This window comes from Blastomyces dermatitidis (genome assembly GCF_000003525.1).
Source record: "Blastomyces dermatitidis ER-3 genomic scaffold supercont1.2, whole genome shotgun sequence".
In the NCBI taxonomy this organism is placed as follows: domain Eukaryota; kingdom Fungi; phylum Ascomycota; class Eurotiomycetes; order Onygenales; family Ajellomycetaceae; genus Blastomyces; species Blastomyces dermatitidis.
In genome coordinates, this window is record NW_025544775.1 from 6,137,329 (window position 1) to 6,153,896 (window position 16,568).

General features: G+C 44.9%; 6 protein-coding genes across 6 annotated transcripts; 3 read left to right on the forward strand and 3 right to left on the reverse strand.

Annotated features, from left to right (window-relative positions):
• Positions 1 to 3: 3 nt before the first annotated feature.
• Positions 4 to 5,248, reverse strand: BDCG_02191 (uncharacterized protein). Its single transcript, XM_045417743.1, has 2 exons — positions 4,646 to 5,248; positions 4 to 4,572 (listed from the first exon to the last, which is right to left on the reverse strand). Exons 1-2 carry the CDS (start codon positions 4,979 to 4,981, stop codon positions 2,524 to 2,526), a joined length of 2,385 nt encoding a protein of 794 aa, XP_045274478.1. The 5' UTR covers positions 4,982 to 5,248; the 3' UTR covers positions 4 to 2,523.
• BDCG_02190 (uncharacterized protein) lies at positions 44 to 3,809 on the forward strand. Its single transcript, XM_045417742.1, has 3 exons — positions 44 to 2,515; positions 2,760 to 2,974; positions 3,036 to 3,809. The coding sequence occupies exon 1, from the start codon at positions 425 to 427 to the stop codon at positions 2,081 to 2,083; it is 1,659 nt and encodes a 552-aa protein (XP_045274477.1). The 5' UTR covers positions 44 to 424; the 3' UTR covers positions 2,084 to 2,515; positions 2,760 to 2,974; positions 3,036 to 3,809.
• Positions 5,119 to 9,668, forward strand: BDCG_02192 (filamentation protein). The gene is made up of 5 exons (XM_045417744.1): positions 5,119 to 5,401; positions 5,501 to 5,624; positions 5,690 to 6,025; positions 6,085 to 6,695; positions 6,752 to 9,668. Exons 1-5 carry the CDS (start codon positions 5,396 to 5,398, stop codon positions 9,215 to 9,217), a joined length of 3,543 nt encoding a protein of 1,180 aa, XP_045274479.1. The 5' UTR covers positions 5,119 to 5,395; the 3' UTR covers positions 9,218 to 9,668.
• Positions 9,155 to 10,816, reverse strand: BDCG_02193 (NADH-ubiquinone oxidoreductase subunit). The gene is made up of 8 exons (XM_045417745.1): positions 10,748 to 10,816; positions 10,539 to 10,672; positions 10,458 to 10,478; positions 10,347 to 10,353; positions 10,202 to 10,279; positions 10,070 to 10,133; positions 9,826 to 9,963; positions 9,155 to 9,739 (listed from the first exon to the last, which is right to left on the reverse strand). The coding sequence occupies exons 2-8, from the start codon at positions 10,587 to 10,589 to the stop codon at positions 9,691 to 9,693; spliced, it is 408 nt and encodes a 135-aa protein (XP_045274480.1). The 5' UTR covers positions 10,590 to 10,672; positions 10,748 to 10,816; the 3' UTR covers positions 9,155 to 9,690.
• On the forward strand, positions 10,502 to 12,795 carry BDCG_02194 (phosphatidylserine synthase). Its single transcript, XM_045417746.1, has 3 exons — positions 10,502 to 11,069; positions 11,130 to 11,482; positions 11,543 to 12,795. The coding sequence occupies exons 1-3, from the start codon at positions 10,833 to 10,835 to the stop codon at positions 12,543 to 12,545; spliced, it is 1,593 nt and encodes a 530-aa protein (XP_045274481.1). The 5' UTR covers positions 10,502 to 10,832; the 3' UTR covers positions 12,546 to 12,795.
• BDCG_02195 (low-temperature viability protein ltv1) lies at positions 12,373 to 14,569 on the reverse strand. Its single transcript, XM_045417747.1, has 2 exons — positions 14,378 to 14,569; positions 12,373 to 14,291 (listed from the first exon to the last, which is right to left on the reverse strand). Exons 1-2 carry the CDS (start codon positions 14,398 to 14,400, stop codon positions 12,920 to 12,922), a joined length of 1,395 nt encoding a protein of 464 aa, XP_045274482.1. The 5' UTR covers positions 14,401 to 14,569; the 3' UTR covers positions 12,373 to 12,919.
• Positions 14,570 to 16,568: the final 1,999 nt, after the last annotated feature.

Below are 16,568 nucleotides of genomic sequence, written 5' to 3' on the forward strand. Positions count from 1 at the left end.
TAGCTTTCCCTGCTCCAGGCAAAATGGTAGTTATCATGATATGGCGTGATTATATAAATCTTTGCTCATCACTAAGATGAAGAAGTTGAAGCTATCAATATGTCAACAATGGCCAGCTGATAATCTGTTTTGACACTGTAAATTTTCGGTGCAACTACTCCAATACTGAGTCGGGGCAAGCGAACCAATAAATAGAGCGGCTTTTTTCTTTCGTTTTTCGGTGACCCTACTGCCTAAATAATTGGCCTCTGTCGAAACATGACCATGATTGGAGCTATTTAGCGAAGCCCTGTTCAGCTCGTGGAAGCTTTTGCCAACAACCGCTACTTTTACATCCCTCTTCCTAACGGTAGTCGGATACGAAACCAAAGGAACTACGAATTCCTTCACGCCAGCCTACCTAGTCTACACATAACAATGAAACATGGGTGAAATTGTTATTCCGCCATCGTACCTCGTTGCGGTTCGGCAACTTCAGAACAAGTATGATGAAGCCATTGCTGCTGGGCGGATCCGGCCGGTTCTCTTCCCCCATAGCTTTGCACCCTTGATCATTCTTGTTCTCTCACTCCTTGTGAAAACCCCCCGGAATGGGCATTTTACAATCATCAAATACCTGTCGTTTGGCTCTGTGATTTGTTCAGGATTATTGAACATCATCCAATCCCGAATGTACCTTGGAGGGAATGGATGTGTTGTCGGAATCGCTTCCTTCTGGTATATAATGTTGAGTGCGTCATTGCTAGTTTTAAACGATCCTCAAGGACGTTTCAAACGCATTGAACGAACGACAATATTTTCACACAATAGAGAAAACTGCTCCAGTTGTTCTGAGAATCACGTTTTAGCGACCATATCCAACAGATCTCTTGAAGATAAAGAAATTGGAAACACAAAATTCCGATTGTCACGAACTACAAAGAAGGCCCTGCAACCGGGAATCAAGTGCAACCATCGCCCTGATGCAGGCAGCGAGATGTATATTTTGCGGTGGCAAGCGTATCCAAACACATTTCCTCATCGTTTGGTATGGGTCTGGGACCTTATTGTCAATATGCGGGGCCCTGGCTGGAATTGGCGTATTTCTACAATTCCCCTGTTACCAAAATCAGTTTCTTCTCACCTCGATCCGCTTTCACGTGGAGTTAGGAAGCCCGAAATTATGAACTTGAGTAATACCAAATCCGCCGCCAAGTCCGCACTATTCCAGATGACATGGAGTTATCTTGGCCTAGACGCTCTAAAAGTCATCATGATGCTCGATCCCTATTTCTGGGGCGTTGTTTCTTCCCCACCCCCATTTCCTCTTGACTCCTTCGGCACGTTCGGAAATATTACTACCCAAGCCTATCGACTTCTCCTCTCAGTGATGGGCGTTATATGTGCAGTAGAATGTACGGCTTGGGCTATTTCTCTACTTTCTCTTAGCATTTCATTATGGGTCCCTTTCGCTCGCACATGGACATCCATTCCAATTGAAGCCCCATGGTTATATCCAAAAATATTCGGACCTTGCTTTTCCTCGCTTCTAGATCACGGGCTCATCGGCTTCTGGAGCAAGTGGTGGCACCAGGTTTTCCGCTTCAACTTCCTCCAGCCCAGCAATTGGATCTACGCGCATCTTCCACAGCGACTCCAAAAGCCATTCGTAAGACAATCTCTCCAGCTTTACATTGCGTTTGGTCTAAGTGGCCTATTGCACGCCGCCGGCAGCTACACGCAACTCGCCCCAACAAAACCTTTCCCCAACCTTTTCTTGTTTTTCTTCCTTCAAGCCCCGGCAATCATGTTTCAGGACTTCGTTGCCAAGAATATCGTTACCCTTCTCCCGTTTAACCCTCCGCGTTGGCTCCGTCGATCGACAAATTTCATCTTCGTTGTGACATGGGCGTTTCTAATTGGACCCTTGGGTGCGGATGATTTCGCAAAAGGCGGAATATGGTTGGTTGAGCCGGTTCCACTCAGCCCCATTCGTGGTTTGGGGTTTGGTGCGGAGGGTCAAGGCTGGTGGTGCTGGAAAGGGCAGGCCTTTAAGCAATGGAGAGGCGAGAAGTGGTGGGATGTTGGGATACGGATTATGTGAAATCCAAGTTGAATGTGTCAATAGACCTACAAGCTCGCTGTGGATATACATTTTCCAGACATGCGCAACTTATATTGGCCAGTTTCAAATACTCTCATGATATGAATGGAAAGGGGAGAGGTGGCCCCTTTCCGTGGCGTGACTGAATTTTCCTCAATTAAGCTTTCGACCTCTCGATAGAAAAGGCGGAGGAATTCTTTTTCGGTATCCCGAGCATGCTTTTCAAATATTTTTTTGGCTACTTAAGTCTCCTGGGGGAAACTCGCAGATAGGGTTGAAGAACCATCCCAAGTATGCTATTTTTCTCCAGTTGCCCCTAATTCCACCCTATTTCAAGATTTTTATAGATTAGACAATACATGACTTATAATTAGATAAAATGACGTTGTTCGATCGAGAGATGCTGTGCGATTTCCAAGTTTGATCAAATACGTAGGTAATTATTCGTCTTCCTCCTCGCCTTCATCGGTGTCTGGTTCAATATTCAGCGTGGGAATCTCATCATCAGATCCGTCATCACCTTCCCCGGAACCACCACTCTTAATTGCACTGGTATCCTTGACAGGTAAAATGGAAGCCTCCTGTCTCGCGTCATCTGCACCGCAACTCCTTCTCTCAATTTTCTCTGTACTGGTTGCTGCAATTTGAGAATTTTGTCTAAGGATTGATTCAATAGCTGGTGCTGGTTTATCGAAGTCCGTGGTCCTTTCTGTTGTGGGAACAGCAGGTATTTGTCCCGTAAGAGTCGTCGCCGAGGAATTGAAGGATTGCATCGTTTCAACACGTATTCTTTTAGTCTGTGAAGTCATCAGATTATGAGATGCCGCTGGTGGAAGTGCTTGCTCATCAGTCATTTGAATATCATCCAAAGCTCGTTTGTTTATTGGCCGAGTGAGTTCCTCAGGTACCACATTTGACGACGATACGAAAGCGGCCATTGACTTCGGTTTAGATTCGTCTTCTTCATTCGCCAGTTCCCATTCGCTTGATTGAGAGACTCCTATTAGGACGGGCATCCTTGGCCGTAGAAGTGATTCAACTCCAGGCGTTTCTGGGTAACATCGAGCAAGAAATGGGATAATGCTCGGGGTATTGCAACGACTAGACGTTGCTGGGACGGGGTTGAGGACGCTGGCCATCATGATAGATTTGCTCCTTGTTATGATCGCCGTTCGGTCAATTTCGGTCCGGAGATACGGTGGTGTGTGTTCCGTCGGAAGGGCTGTGAGGAGGCTTGTAAGAAGATCCTCAGCCGCACCTTTTAACCCAGGGAAAGAATGTTCCGCGTCAATGGTGGCTTTTGGGTTTAGATTCAGGAAAGAGTCTACATTGCTTGTCGACGGGTTTGGCTTCGCGGCAGACTTGGCACTAAGGTGCTGATTAACGCCAACAGCCTTGTTTTCTGAGGAAGGCAGGAGGTCCTGGCACGCGGATCTGATGATTGATGCCAAGGATGTTACACCAGGTCTTGTGATGGACGGCCCAATGATAGGCATGACAGTCTTTATTATTTGGTAAACGCCAATCCGTATGTTGACATTGCCGCTTTCAGCTTCAAACGTCCAAAGAGTTTGATCAAGACAGCTTTGTGCAATTGAGATACTCCCTAGACCAAATCTTTCGACGACAGCGCGCAGCAGATCTAGGGTCGCAACGTGAAGTTTGGGTAACTCAGCCCAAAGGCACTCCCGTTCCTCCCGGCCAACTTCGAGATTTAATTCTGTCCCACGCTGTGAAGCGTCATCATCTGATAAAGGGGAAGTCACCGAAACTAAGCGATTGGACACATCAAGTATGGACCCTAAAGGCATCGAGATTGTGGAGCTAGTTGGCATTGCAACGAATTCAGTAAGCAGCTTTAGAAGACTTTCTAACTTCTCAGTGCCAGCATATATACCCTGCCAGGTTGGAAACCCTAGCGCGTCGGGGCTATCATCTCCAACTGGGCGATTGTAATTCTTTGATCTAGATGCTTGGCGTAAGGAGTTATCAACAGACTCCCACTGTTCTACAACCGCTCGGAATAGGTGATCGCTTGTCTGATGTATGGACGATATTGTAGCCCTGCAAGCCTTAAGCCATTCTTCTCCACTGGTATTCTTTGGAGCACATTGATGTAGCGCGATAAATAGCTGCTGCGCCAGGCGTACCCCAGATTTTGACAATGAACCAGGAACGCCAAACGACCCCACGAGGGGCAGAATCAAGCCGTGGATTTGGGAAGAGAACGGGCGAAATATGGTAGGATGATGAGGAAGCAATTCGAGAAACACATGCAGCACAGTTTCAAGCAATGGAGTAATCCGTTTCAGTTGCCTCGCTTGCCCGGCTACTGGCTTCACAGAAACTAAATTCAAGCAAGATGTAATGAAAGTGGGCAGCGACGGTGTCGTTATTTCTCGCACCAATGTTTGGTATGGATAAGTTAGTCGGAATATGCGAGTCAAGGTAATGAGGCACAGTTTTTTCGTTGACAGTGGGTCAGATCTCTGTGTCAGCGGTTAGCAGGAGTTGGGATGAACAGGATTAGGTGCACGAGACGAGAAAACGAATGAAACTCACCGCTAGAATACTTAGCAGAGCCCGAACCCAAGCCTCAGAACCGCGAAGAATCTCCCACTGGCCTGCTTCTATTACTACCTTCACAAGGATAACCGCAGTCCAGCGTCCTTCAACGCGATGATCTTGAAGCAGACTCGTGATGCGGGCTTTTAATTTCTGTACAAGCAATGCAGTATCTGGCTCCCTTGGATTTTTTTTCTGGGTTTGAGGAGCCGATAATATACTTCCACAATCAGCGAAAGCTGTCGCAAGGTAGATTGCAATCGACGGGAGCTCTTTCGCCGGTGTAGTAAGTAAGCGGTGCGTCGCGGCGCGGAGGCAAGTAGGAGCTGCCATGGCGGGCGGCGGAAGGATTGAAGCTGGAAATTGAATAGTCTCGGAATTTAGAGAAACCGGTCAACGAGACATTTCTTAGCGATTCATAAGAGGCGCTTTATGGCGCTTTCAATCCCAAAATCTGAGCGGGGATAAAAGTTGAATTTTTTTTTTTGCGGAGATTGGCGCGGGACCAAGGTTCTTTGCCGCGTCCCTTGGCGCTAAGTTGGTTATTACCGCCAAGCGATCGTCATCTGCCGGGGCTCGGTCTCATTTAGCTTGTTTCTGTCCTTTCTGTCCAGGAACTGAAACGGCCTCTGGTATTCTTCTGGCTACACGTTTGTCCTAGGATCTTAGCACTGCTTTTTTTTTTTTGGTTTTACCAACCATGTTTCTGATGTGGTGACAGTTCCATCCACTGAGCTTTACAAAACCATGACTGTATTTGGCCCTTTGCCTCAGTTCGGAGTTTTAACCCTAGCTCTACATCTCTGTGATACAGAAGCAGGCCCGATGGCACTAACAAGGTGAACTATGTAGGGTCGAAACCCCGAGAAGGGGCAGCGCTATATTGAGTCTCTGGATACCGCTAGATGCAACGATAGTTGGAATGACGTTCCAGAGCTCGTTCGAAAAGTTGAAAAGCATTGCCCGGAGCGAAAATGTACTGTTGACGTCTTGTCCCTAATCCCCACAACAATATTTACTGACACTCGGGTCCTTTATTAGGTCTGGTGGCGGTTGCGCGTGCCGAGTGTCATGTCGCAGCCTACCTGAACAAGCGACCTACCACTTCCTCCACCGGCTCGGGATCCACAGAGACAAAGCTCCATGATCTCATACCAGGATTGCTGTCTGTAATGGGGGAGGAAGGGAGCCCGCCACAGGATGTTTTCCAAGCGCAAGTGTGTTTGGGCTGGTTGCATTGGGCACTATCAGAACCTGCACTGGCGGCCTCCCGTCTGCCCAAAGATTTCGATATAACACTGCATATGTTGTCTGGGGATCAACAGGTCCTATCGCCCTGGACAGAAGTCTGCATTATAAAGGGCGGATATATGAAGGGTATAGATTCCTTGGATTTTAATGCTATATTACGGAACTCATACTAACTCGTTTTCTAGGCTCAGCTCAGGCGTTAGTTTCGGGGTCAGAGGATGCGATACGCACTTTCAAATCAGTTTTACCTTGGGTTTCCGCTCCGGTTTCGAACTCCCCGTCAAGTCCACAATTCCTATTCTGGTCTGAACAGTTATTGGCTAAGGCCGCCCTCATTGCAAGCGAAGCTGCATCCGAAGGTCCCCTGGCAAATGAGCAAACTGTCGAGTTCGCCTTGAAGGCATTCCGGCTCTGGTCATCCCACCGTAACGTAAAACAAGGTGACCCGGCATCAACTGTTTTAAGCACTGCACCAGCGAGCCCAGGGTCAAGAGCTTCGATATGGCAAACCTATTACACGCTTTTATCATCGACTTTGCGCCAAGTAGTTTACACTTGTCCGTCGGAGAGCCAGAAGCGTGCCCAATTGACAACGGAATTCCGTCGTGTGGAGGCTATTTGTGAAAATATTGTGATTAAAAATACAACCTTTCCAAAGGCAGAGGTTAAAAATAGAGAAGTTGAGGCCTGGGTAGAACAGTTCATCCAAAATTGGGAGGTCCTTTCTGGGTCAGAGTGGCGGGACAACGATTTCGGGGAAGGTGGACAGGATGCTTTTTCTCGCAACGTTCTGGATGTGAGTTGTTGTCCCAAGAGCGCCACTGTTATTATGCTAACCCCGCCCCTCCTTAGATGCTGTATCGAGCAGCTACCATGACATTTCATTCTACCCTCATCCTACGCCGCCTTTTCCATGTCCACGCAGCTTTAGCCGAGTTTAACCTTGCGATCAAAGCACTAGAAACATACATCGATCTCACTACTAGCGCAAAAGCGCGGGCAAAAAAATCTCCGGAGGCTGCAGGTGAGCTGGAGGACGATGAGATATTCGCCCGCACACTTTCCGAGGGAATCACCATGCTATCTTGCTTCGGCTCCTATAAGGAAGCGGAAAAAGCAAAGGAATTGACCGATATGCTACAAGAATTACTCAATGAGCTGATGAGTAACAGCTCGACGACCGATTTACCCAACGGACGAGTTTCACCAGAGTCAATCACTGCCTCTTCCCATAGCAGAGCTTTGTCTCCCATAGCAGCTTCCATAGCATATCGGGCTATCGGAATAGGCCTCGCGAATTGGGCAAGATGGACTCCAATCAATGAAGCACGAACTGACATCCAAGCTGATGCTCTAGCTGCATTTGAAAAATCCCTGGCTTATGAGTCCCCAGAGGGCACAGATGTGGCATTGTCCTTCGCATTTGGACTCCTGCTTGCAGAGACTAGGGACCTTAACGGCGCGATTGATTGTGTTCGGGCCGCATTGGTGTCGGCTCAGTCCGTGGACGCGGGCGCGCATGGACAATCGCATTGGACTAGTACCAAGGAGCGAGATCTTGTACCGCTATGGCATTTACTAGCTCTTTTACTAAGTGCAAAACAAGATTTCGAGGCTGCAAGCAAAACATGTTATGCCGCTTTTGAAAGCGTGCCAAGCGTCGATTTTCTTCATGAACAAAATGAAAAGCTTTCTCAGAATAAGCGACAAGACCTCGGGGAGAAATCAGCTCATTGGCTGTCAGCTGCCGCCATCGAGATGAGTAGAGGCACACCTAACGAAATGGAAGCACGAGAGAAAGAGAGCATTATTGAGCTACGGATTACTCAGCTTACGCTGCTGGAAATACTGCACGGCCCAGAGTATGCACTAAACCTTTCTGAGGAATTGCTCAGCCTTTACGGTCGTTTGTTCACGAATCCCGAACTTGATAAAAAAATCGAACCAAAAGGGTCGGATAATCTCATACCCCCTAAGAGTTCAGCGGGAACAACTCGAAGCTTCCGCGGTAGTATTTTCGGCCGAAGGAAGAGTGTTAAATATGGAGAGAAAGACAACCCACTTAGGGCAGAAGCCAATATTACCCCAAGAGTACCATCAACCTCGTCTGGAGGTGTTCCTACTGATCCAGACGCACCAACAATTCAAGTTACGGATGAGGATCGGTTTGCATCAAGCGAGCATCCTCACTCAGAGGCCACCGGTGGTTCTGCACGGCACAAAATTCATCGGCGGGACGGTAGCACGAAATCTATACCACCACGCAGCTCAGACAAATCAGTTCGCTCAACTGGCGCAAATACAATCAAAAAACACCAACGTCAACATGCGGAGGAAAACTCATCGATATCCGCCAACGCACTCCCCCAAGTCCCTCGAAACGAACATCCACCTCAGGGTCATGTATCAACACATCATGACAATCATAAAACGCACGGCAAAGAGTTCACTTCCTCCTGTTGTCCACCAAGAAATCTACTCCGATGCGGCCTACGTTCACGAAGCTTTCGCTTCGACTCCCCTACACGCGCACTCACTCGGTTTCCGAAAGTCCAGACGCAAATACACGCCCATGGTTTGCTGATTAAAATATGGTTGTTCATCGCAGGACTTTATCGACGTGCAGGACTCTTCGAGGACGCGCTAGAAGCCTGCAATGAGGCGTCAGAACAAGCCAGGTGTGTGGAAACACTCATTGCAGAACAGGAGTCTTCAGCGAGAGCTTTCGCCGACGCAGGGTGGGGAGGCACAAAGAGTTCAGACGAGCTTTGGGGGGATGTGTACGCTGAAAGAGGCAATCTCGCGCTGGCGCAATCGCACCCATATGACGCATTCAACCATTTTGAAGACGCTCTTATGTACTATCCAGACCACCCATCAGCCACAGTAGGGCTGGCTAACCTACTTTTGGATATCTACGATCAAACTTTGCCTCCCGAGAAGCCTGAACCCGACCTGGACACCATCACATCTGGTGTTTCTCTCTTGTCATATTCGTCAAAGCTCAAAGCAAACTCCCAGACGCACGACGGCGAGCAGACCAGTGGCAACAGCGGCCCTTCTCTATCACAGGAAAGCACACCCGAAGCCCTGGATCGGCTTGCTGCACGTGATAGGGCGTATGGCCTTCTATCCGCGTTGACCAAACTCGGGAGCGCGTGGGATAACTCCGAAGCGTGGTTTGCGTTGTCAAGAGCCTATGAGCAAAGCGGGCAAATTGATAAAGCTAAAGAAGTTCTCTGGTGGTGTGTGGAGCTTGAGGATAAAAAACCTATCCGACATTGGTGGAACGTTGGCTCTGGAGGATATGTCCTATGAGCTACTATCGATGAAGGCACTCCCTACAAGAGCTTCAGTTATTTTTTTCTATTGAGCAATTAATGTCACATTTTACCCCTGACCCAGTTTTCGCTTGGTGTAATTTTTGTTCGTATTAGATATTATTTCCTTGGGCACAGGAATACCCACTCCACGTTTTGAGCGACATCTGTCTCATGAAAACGCCTATTTGCCCCGTGTCTATGCTTTGAATGTGACTAAGTTGCTTCTTTTCGTGTTCAGCAAGTATGATATTGAATCGTCTATATAATCCAGATCTGCTGACATAGAATACATTGCTGTCTTTCCCGAAATCTTCATTCACTGTGAATAAAGCATCAATTTCTATCAGCATAGAGAAGAGAATATATACAATTTTTTAATGTAGCCGCCAACCAGCACTCTTCAAAGCTCGAAACGTGCAATTAAAGACGCCTTTGGCAGAGTCTTGCCCATCTAAACCGAACACATATTTATCGACGTGCCGCAACAGGTTTCCAGGCAGAAAATTTCGGCCTTACGCTGTATATTGCGAAACATATTGTAAGTACAATTGTTCTGAAAGTGGAGGGCCAGAAAATGCAAACTCGGTACAAAGGAAGACTCACGTAGAATATGGCTTGTACGCGCCACGACTTAACGTCATGGTGGGCTGATGCTCTGGCAATTCCCATGATCGCACGCCAGCCTGTAAGATTGCATCTTGAGTCGGCGGCTTGTCGACCATGTACGCTAACCAGGCGTGCCTAGGAAGTAAAGATAGAACAGTACGTAAGAATTCCATTATATTCCCGGGAGTGGAGTGTGTAATTGAAAGGAGGTTCAGAAGATTGATTGAGGATTAATATATACCAGCCAACGTCAATTTGGGATGCGTCGAATTCTTTCTCCTTGTAATCCACCCAGCGCGTTCGAACTAAAGCGAGACGAAAATCAGTTTACGCATTCAAAGCGTGTTGCAGATGCACAACTGATATTTCTTACGTGGGAGTTCATCCATGTTCTCATAATATTTGTTTCCGTATCGGTCCATAGCTATCAACGTCCCAGCTTTGGTATCGCCTATCAATGGTTTCTGACGTGTTAGCCATCTGTTCCACGGCGCGGAGCTGTGGGGAAGGAGACAAACCCATATACTATTATCCAGCACCAAAACCTTAGGTGAGCATATCATAAAGCCAGCCAGCTTGGATAACCAGGAGGCAGAAAAGAGAATATTGTACGTGCAAGTGAAGCGTACCTGCATCTGGTGACCGTATTCCTGTTTAATGTGTATGTGGTTAGTATCGGCATTGAGAACGGCAAACGGGAGTGGACGAACTTTGAAACCTATCCGCCACAAGTTGCGGGCAGTTCGGAGAATTGTCGACATCTTGAAGGCTGCAAAGGTGGTATTCCGTTGACAATCTTCCAGTCAAGCTGAGTGATTTGAAGTTGGTGATGTTCGATGTCATGCTGCCGAAAGAGGCTTAGCGCCGGGATTCCCAAAAGAATGCCGTTGCGGCGAACTTCCCGCCCGAATTTACATACATAACTATCAAATTCTAGGCTTCATGTTCCTAGCCAATTAAGGGAGCATGTATTCAATTGGCATTATTTTCGCATTTTCTTCACAATGATAAAACGTATCGGGGTGCAAACCCTTCGTTACTCATGCCGCAGGCCCCCCATCCCGCGACGTTCTGTCCGGAAGTTCTCCTCTCATCCAAGCCACACACAAACCACGTCCTATCCAGCGTCGTCCCTTGGTAGCATAACTATTGAGTTGGACAATATTGCTCCTAGATTTGAAATCCAGGCGTCCCAGATTAACATTTTAGACTCTCCTGCTAGCTTCTACGACGCTCTGAAAGTAAGTGGGTTAAAACGCTTTGTCTGCTCCCTACGGCATTAACAAAAACTGCAATTGTAGGATAAAATTCGAAACGCCAAAAATAGAATATATCTTTCGACTCTCTATATTGGAAAGACGGAATTCGAGCTTATCGAAATCATAAATGAAGCCCTACGTCAAAACCCGAAGCTCCGAGTCTCGATTCTGACGGATGCCCTACGGGGTACCCGCGAAACTCCAAAACAATCCTGCGCATCACTTTTAGCGTCCCTAGTTGCAGAGCATGGATCGGATCGCGTCGAGATACGGATGTTTCACACCCCTAACCTTACCGGATTGAGGAAAAGATACGTTCCGAGGAGAATAAACGAAGGATGGGGCCTGCAACATATGAAGCTGTATGGGATTGATGATGAAATAATATTATCCGGGTGTGAGATCACTGTTCCGATTTACGTATAAGGGCGTACCTGTTCTAACACATATATTAGAGCGAACCTCTCAAATAATTACTTCACGAACCGATTAGACAGATATCATGTCTTTAACTCTAAACCGCTGACGGATTACTACTCCCGAATCCATAATTCAGTATGTAGCCTCAGTTTCCTCGTCCTTCCAAACCCGGGGGATAAGGCCGGATATGCTCTGTCCTGGCCAGCGTCTAATGGCGCCCCGTCGCCGCTTGATGATCCGGAAAACTTCATTGCATATGCATCTACCGTTTTAGCACCTTTAATAAAACCAACGAAATCTCATCCTCTGCCGCCACCAGTGTCATCAAAGCCCACGTTCGTCTATCCAGTGGCACAGTTCAGTCCACTATTAAAACCTGACGAATCCACAGAGTATCCTGCGGTGACAAAAATCCTTAGCCTTCTTTCAACATCCCCCTCCCTGGCCAACTCCCGCTGGCTATTTACAGCAGGCTACTTCAGCATTCACCCTGTTCTCTCGTCTCTGTTGATATCCAGCACATCAACAGCAGCAACCGCCATATCAAAAACTCAAGGAACTGTCCTGACTGCCTCACCCTGGGCAAACGGGTTTTATGGCTCGGCCGGAGTATCAGGAATGCTCCCAGCGGCATACACCCATCTATCTGCACGATTTCTGGATCGTGTTGCAGAGGCACAAAGAACTAACTCTATTCAATTGAAAGAGTGGCGACGGGGAACCGTCGGACAACCAGGAGGATGGACTTATCATGCAAAAGGGCTGTGGATAACTCTTCCCGAAGAAAAACACCCGAGCATCACTTTCGTAGGAAGCAGCAACTACACAAAGAGAAGCTATAGTCTTGATTTGGAGGTTGGGGCAGTCGTGGTAACCTCTGACGAAGCGCTGAAACGGAGATTGTCAAAGGAAACTGAATGGTTACAGAAGGATGCCAGTGCCATATCCCGGGAAGATCTGAGGAAGGTTGAGAGGCGAGTTGGGTGGAATGTGCGGTTATCTATGTGGATTGTGGAGAAGGTTGGGGGCGCGTTGTAGATCCAACAAGCCTTAGACGTCCTGACGGGAGTCTGCCACAATTGTATGTACATTATGTATCAAAAACTTTGGAAGACATTATTGTAGACATTTAGAGGAACGCATGTATAATATAAGTAACTAGTTTAATGCATTACTGCTATCATGCTTGCTGTCCGAGATTTTCCATCCATCGACATGTTTATAGGATCCCTTTTATCTATACCGATCTGCTAAATGCTGCGAAATGCTGCGAATAGAATATCGCGCCGAAACCAATACATGCACCGATTTGAACTACAGAACGCCTCGAATCCAATAAGTAAAATATGACCCAAACATGCAATCATTAGATCGAACCCAAAATAAGATAAAGAAAATGATAGGAAATCCCCTTAGACTTTCCCAGGCAACCTCGCCGGCCCAAGACCCTGCCGAATCTCATCCAGCATCCTAATTCCGACAACCTCATTTCCATTCTTTCCTCTCTTTCCCTTCGCCCCCTTCCTCTTAGCATGCACCCCACGATCATCCCAATCGTCTAAAAACCCATCCATGATCTGATTGAAATCCGACCGAAGCGGCGTCCCCCCGCTAACCAGGCTGGGTACTTTAGATACCGTCGACATCCCGCTGACCATAGACATGTCATCCGCCATGCTAGAGTCATCGTAGTCCTCCCCTTCTTCATCAAGCGAGTAGAGTGCTTCAATTCTCTCAAACCTGTCGTCGAGAAGGCGGTGTCCCTCTGTTCGCGCCAGTGAAGATGAGGTCATGGAATATGCCGATGGGTTGGTGAGTGCACCCTTGCGCTTCTTTCTGCGGACCGGGGTCCCGCCGGCAGTGAACATTGTGGATGCCACGGTTCCAGCAGGTAGCGCGGAGCCGGTATCTCCTTGCGTACCGGGCGCTGAAGGTTTTGTTTTCATATCCTTCTTGTATTGTGCGAAGTTGCGAAGCCAGTCTCCCTCTGCGGCAGTTGTGTCTGGGATTTGCTCATCATTTGTAGGTCCTTTGGAAGGTGGAGCTGCATTTTGCGTGCTTACACTTGGTTGCTCCGGTGCCTTTTCCGTTGCGTCAGATTCCCAGCCTTCACCGTCGTCTTCAATATATGTATCCCTCCATTCACTGGGATCTACTTCCGCATCCACCCCACCTTGCACTAGGGACTCAAACAAACCTCCATCCTCGTCGCTATCAACAAATGCGTCATCCTCAAGAGCTTCCAGAGTCTCTCTTAGTCGAGGGTCCATATCTGGCTGAAACCCAGCAATGGCATCGGGGACATCCTGTTGATCTTGATAGGTGGACTTCCTAGAATAAGTCGAAGCCGTGGAGAGAACATCATGCTCGTGAACCGACCTAAAATCCTCTACATCGTCCAGTGAAGTCTCCCTCAATGCATCCTCAAGTTTCATGCCTTTGGCCTTCCCTTTCCCCTTCATTGGCGCGGCTTCAACAAAGTGCGACTGTTCACTCCCAGCCCCGCCCAAGTCTCGCAAATGCTGCATATAATCATATTGTGAGTCATCGTAGTATATCCCATAGTTCGCCGCTTCTCCTTCATTCTTCCGGACTTGCGCGCCTTCAAATTCTTTCTCAAGTTCCGCAAGGACTTTGGAGGTTTTGGAAATCTTTGGAGCTGATTCCGTGATTGGAGCTCCGGATACCCTATGGAGGACTCTATCGTCCGCGTCTGCATCGTGTATCAGAGGGTCATTTTGCGATCTGTGAAAAAGTTGATAGGTGGTTGCGGATTTTTTGTCACTAGAGGCCGAGTAAGGAACAGTGTGTTAGCCATGCCCCCAACGCCCACCCTTCCCAGCGCAGGCGAAAGAGGTCTGTGAACTTACATCCATTGCCTGCGTGGAGGCATTTTGTTAAAATGTGTTAAACTAAGGTGACAAATTACATGGAATTCGCGGCTTCTTTGAAACGTGGTGACAACTATCGCTCTAGGTTGATTCTCCTGTTTGGTGCTCGAACAACATTTATCTTTTTGGCGTGTGCGATAACACTTGGCCACGTGATGTTCTCCATTGTTGGTGATTACTACATCTACCCTAATCACGTGCTACCCAACTTATCCATATCCATTAGTTTCACCTTAGATAGATTACACATATACATAATACAACAACATTATTCTCTAACAGGTTATGAAGCCCTTCTATGAATAACTGCTGATAACATGCTAATCACATCTTTACATATTATTTAATGTATCTCAATATCTCTTCGAATCTATAATTAATTTAAGATCTGATAGAATGCTAGATTTGATGAAGAAATATATATTAGTATAAAGAAAATAAAATCTGAAAGTACTGAAAGTATAACAGAGAATAACAGTTAACTTAATAATATTTATAATAAATAACTTTGATAATGATTTTATAGATTTAATTGTTTTATACATTATCAGAATATTAAATTAAGAGAATAATCTATATAATTTAACTTCTGTAAGTGAGATAAATTGTATAAAGATAAAGATAATAAAACTTTAATAGAAAATTAAATAAGTGAAAACTAGTAGAGTAGATAAGACTAGACTGATCATGTAACTATGTCTAAGATCAGAATCAGAATTTTTGATAGTTTTATTATCAATTCAACAGATCTCATTACACAGTTCTAATATTAGATAGTAGTCTTATACTGTCTCAGTGAGACTTACTGTCTACTCTTATCACATTTTTCAAATGAAATCATGATTTTCACTTCTCAATTTAAATTATTTTTATTGCTTTAAATGGCTTTAAATCTTATTTGAGTGTTATCAAAAAGTGTTACTTTTTAAAAAATTAAAAATAGTCTAAAAAAAACCTTAAAATGTCTAAAAATAGTAACTTTATATCAAGAATGAAACTAAATAAGATTAAATGAGATCACTTTCTCATTTTTTTCAAGTCATGATTTCATTTTGAGATCTGATATATAGTCACTTTGCATGTTTATTTAATGATTAGTCTCAGTGAAATTCATGTCAAGAAATATATGAGATCAGATTAAATAAGATTAAATGTGAAATTCATGATCTCAGCAATCAGTCTAGATAAGACTCTGACTAATATTAATAACACTGTTAGTGCAGATCTGATATAGTTTCTATAGAAATAAGAAAGAATATCTACTCTAATAAAAGTTTTAGAAGAATTTCAGAATTAGATTAAGTATATTAGAAAAATCAGTTACTCTTACAGACTCTGAGAACTATTTAATATAAAAGAAGAAATCTTGCTAATTACAAAGTAATCTTATATAATTAATATTATTAATAAGAAGTAAATCAGTTCTATGAAGAATGTAAGTAATAACAAGTAATGATTTTAAGAAGAATATAATATATAACTGTATAATTATATATGATTCATAATTACTTCACAGATAAAGTCTTATTTTACAGTATTAAAGAAATTTAAGCTATTTATCTATACTCTGTAAAAGATTATAAAGAAGAATTTCACTGAATAGTCTGCTATTAGAAGAATAAGATTCTATAGAGAAATTATTTATAAAGTGAAGTGAAGTAAATATATGATGAAAACTCTGATTATTAAAAGTGAAGAATTTTCTTTTTAAGATTCTTAGCATGAATACAGCTCACTGATTGATATAGAATTAAGTAAAGTGCAATTCTATAACATTGCACTATTATATTATCTACTGTTAAGAGTCTCAGAGCTCTTCTATCAACAGTGTTGATAATAACTGAGCTCTTTTATCTCAGTAGTCTATATCTACTCTGTACAGATTCTTAAATAATAGATTATATATCTTATTAACTATCTACTCTGTATAGATTCTTGAATAGATAATATATCTAATTAATAATTTACTCTGTACAGATTCTTGAATAGATAATATATCTGATCAATCATCTCTTATAGATTTTCAAGAATGAATAATGTATTAAAAGTCTGTATTTACTACTTATAAAATTAGTCTCTTAATTAATTTATTTCTTTACAGTGTTCTATTACTTCTACAGCTATCTATCTTCAATATCACACTTAGAGAACTCAGATATTATAATCTTCT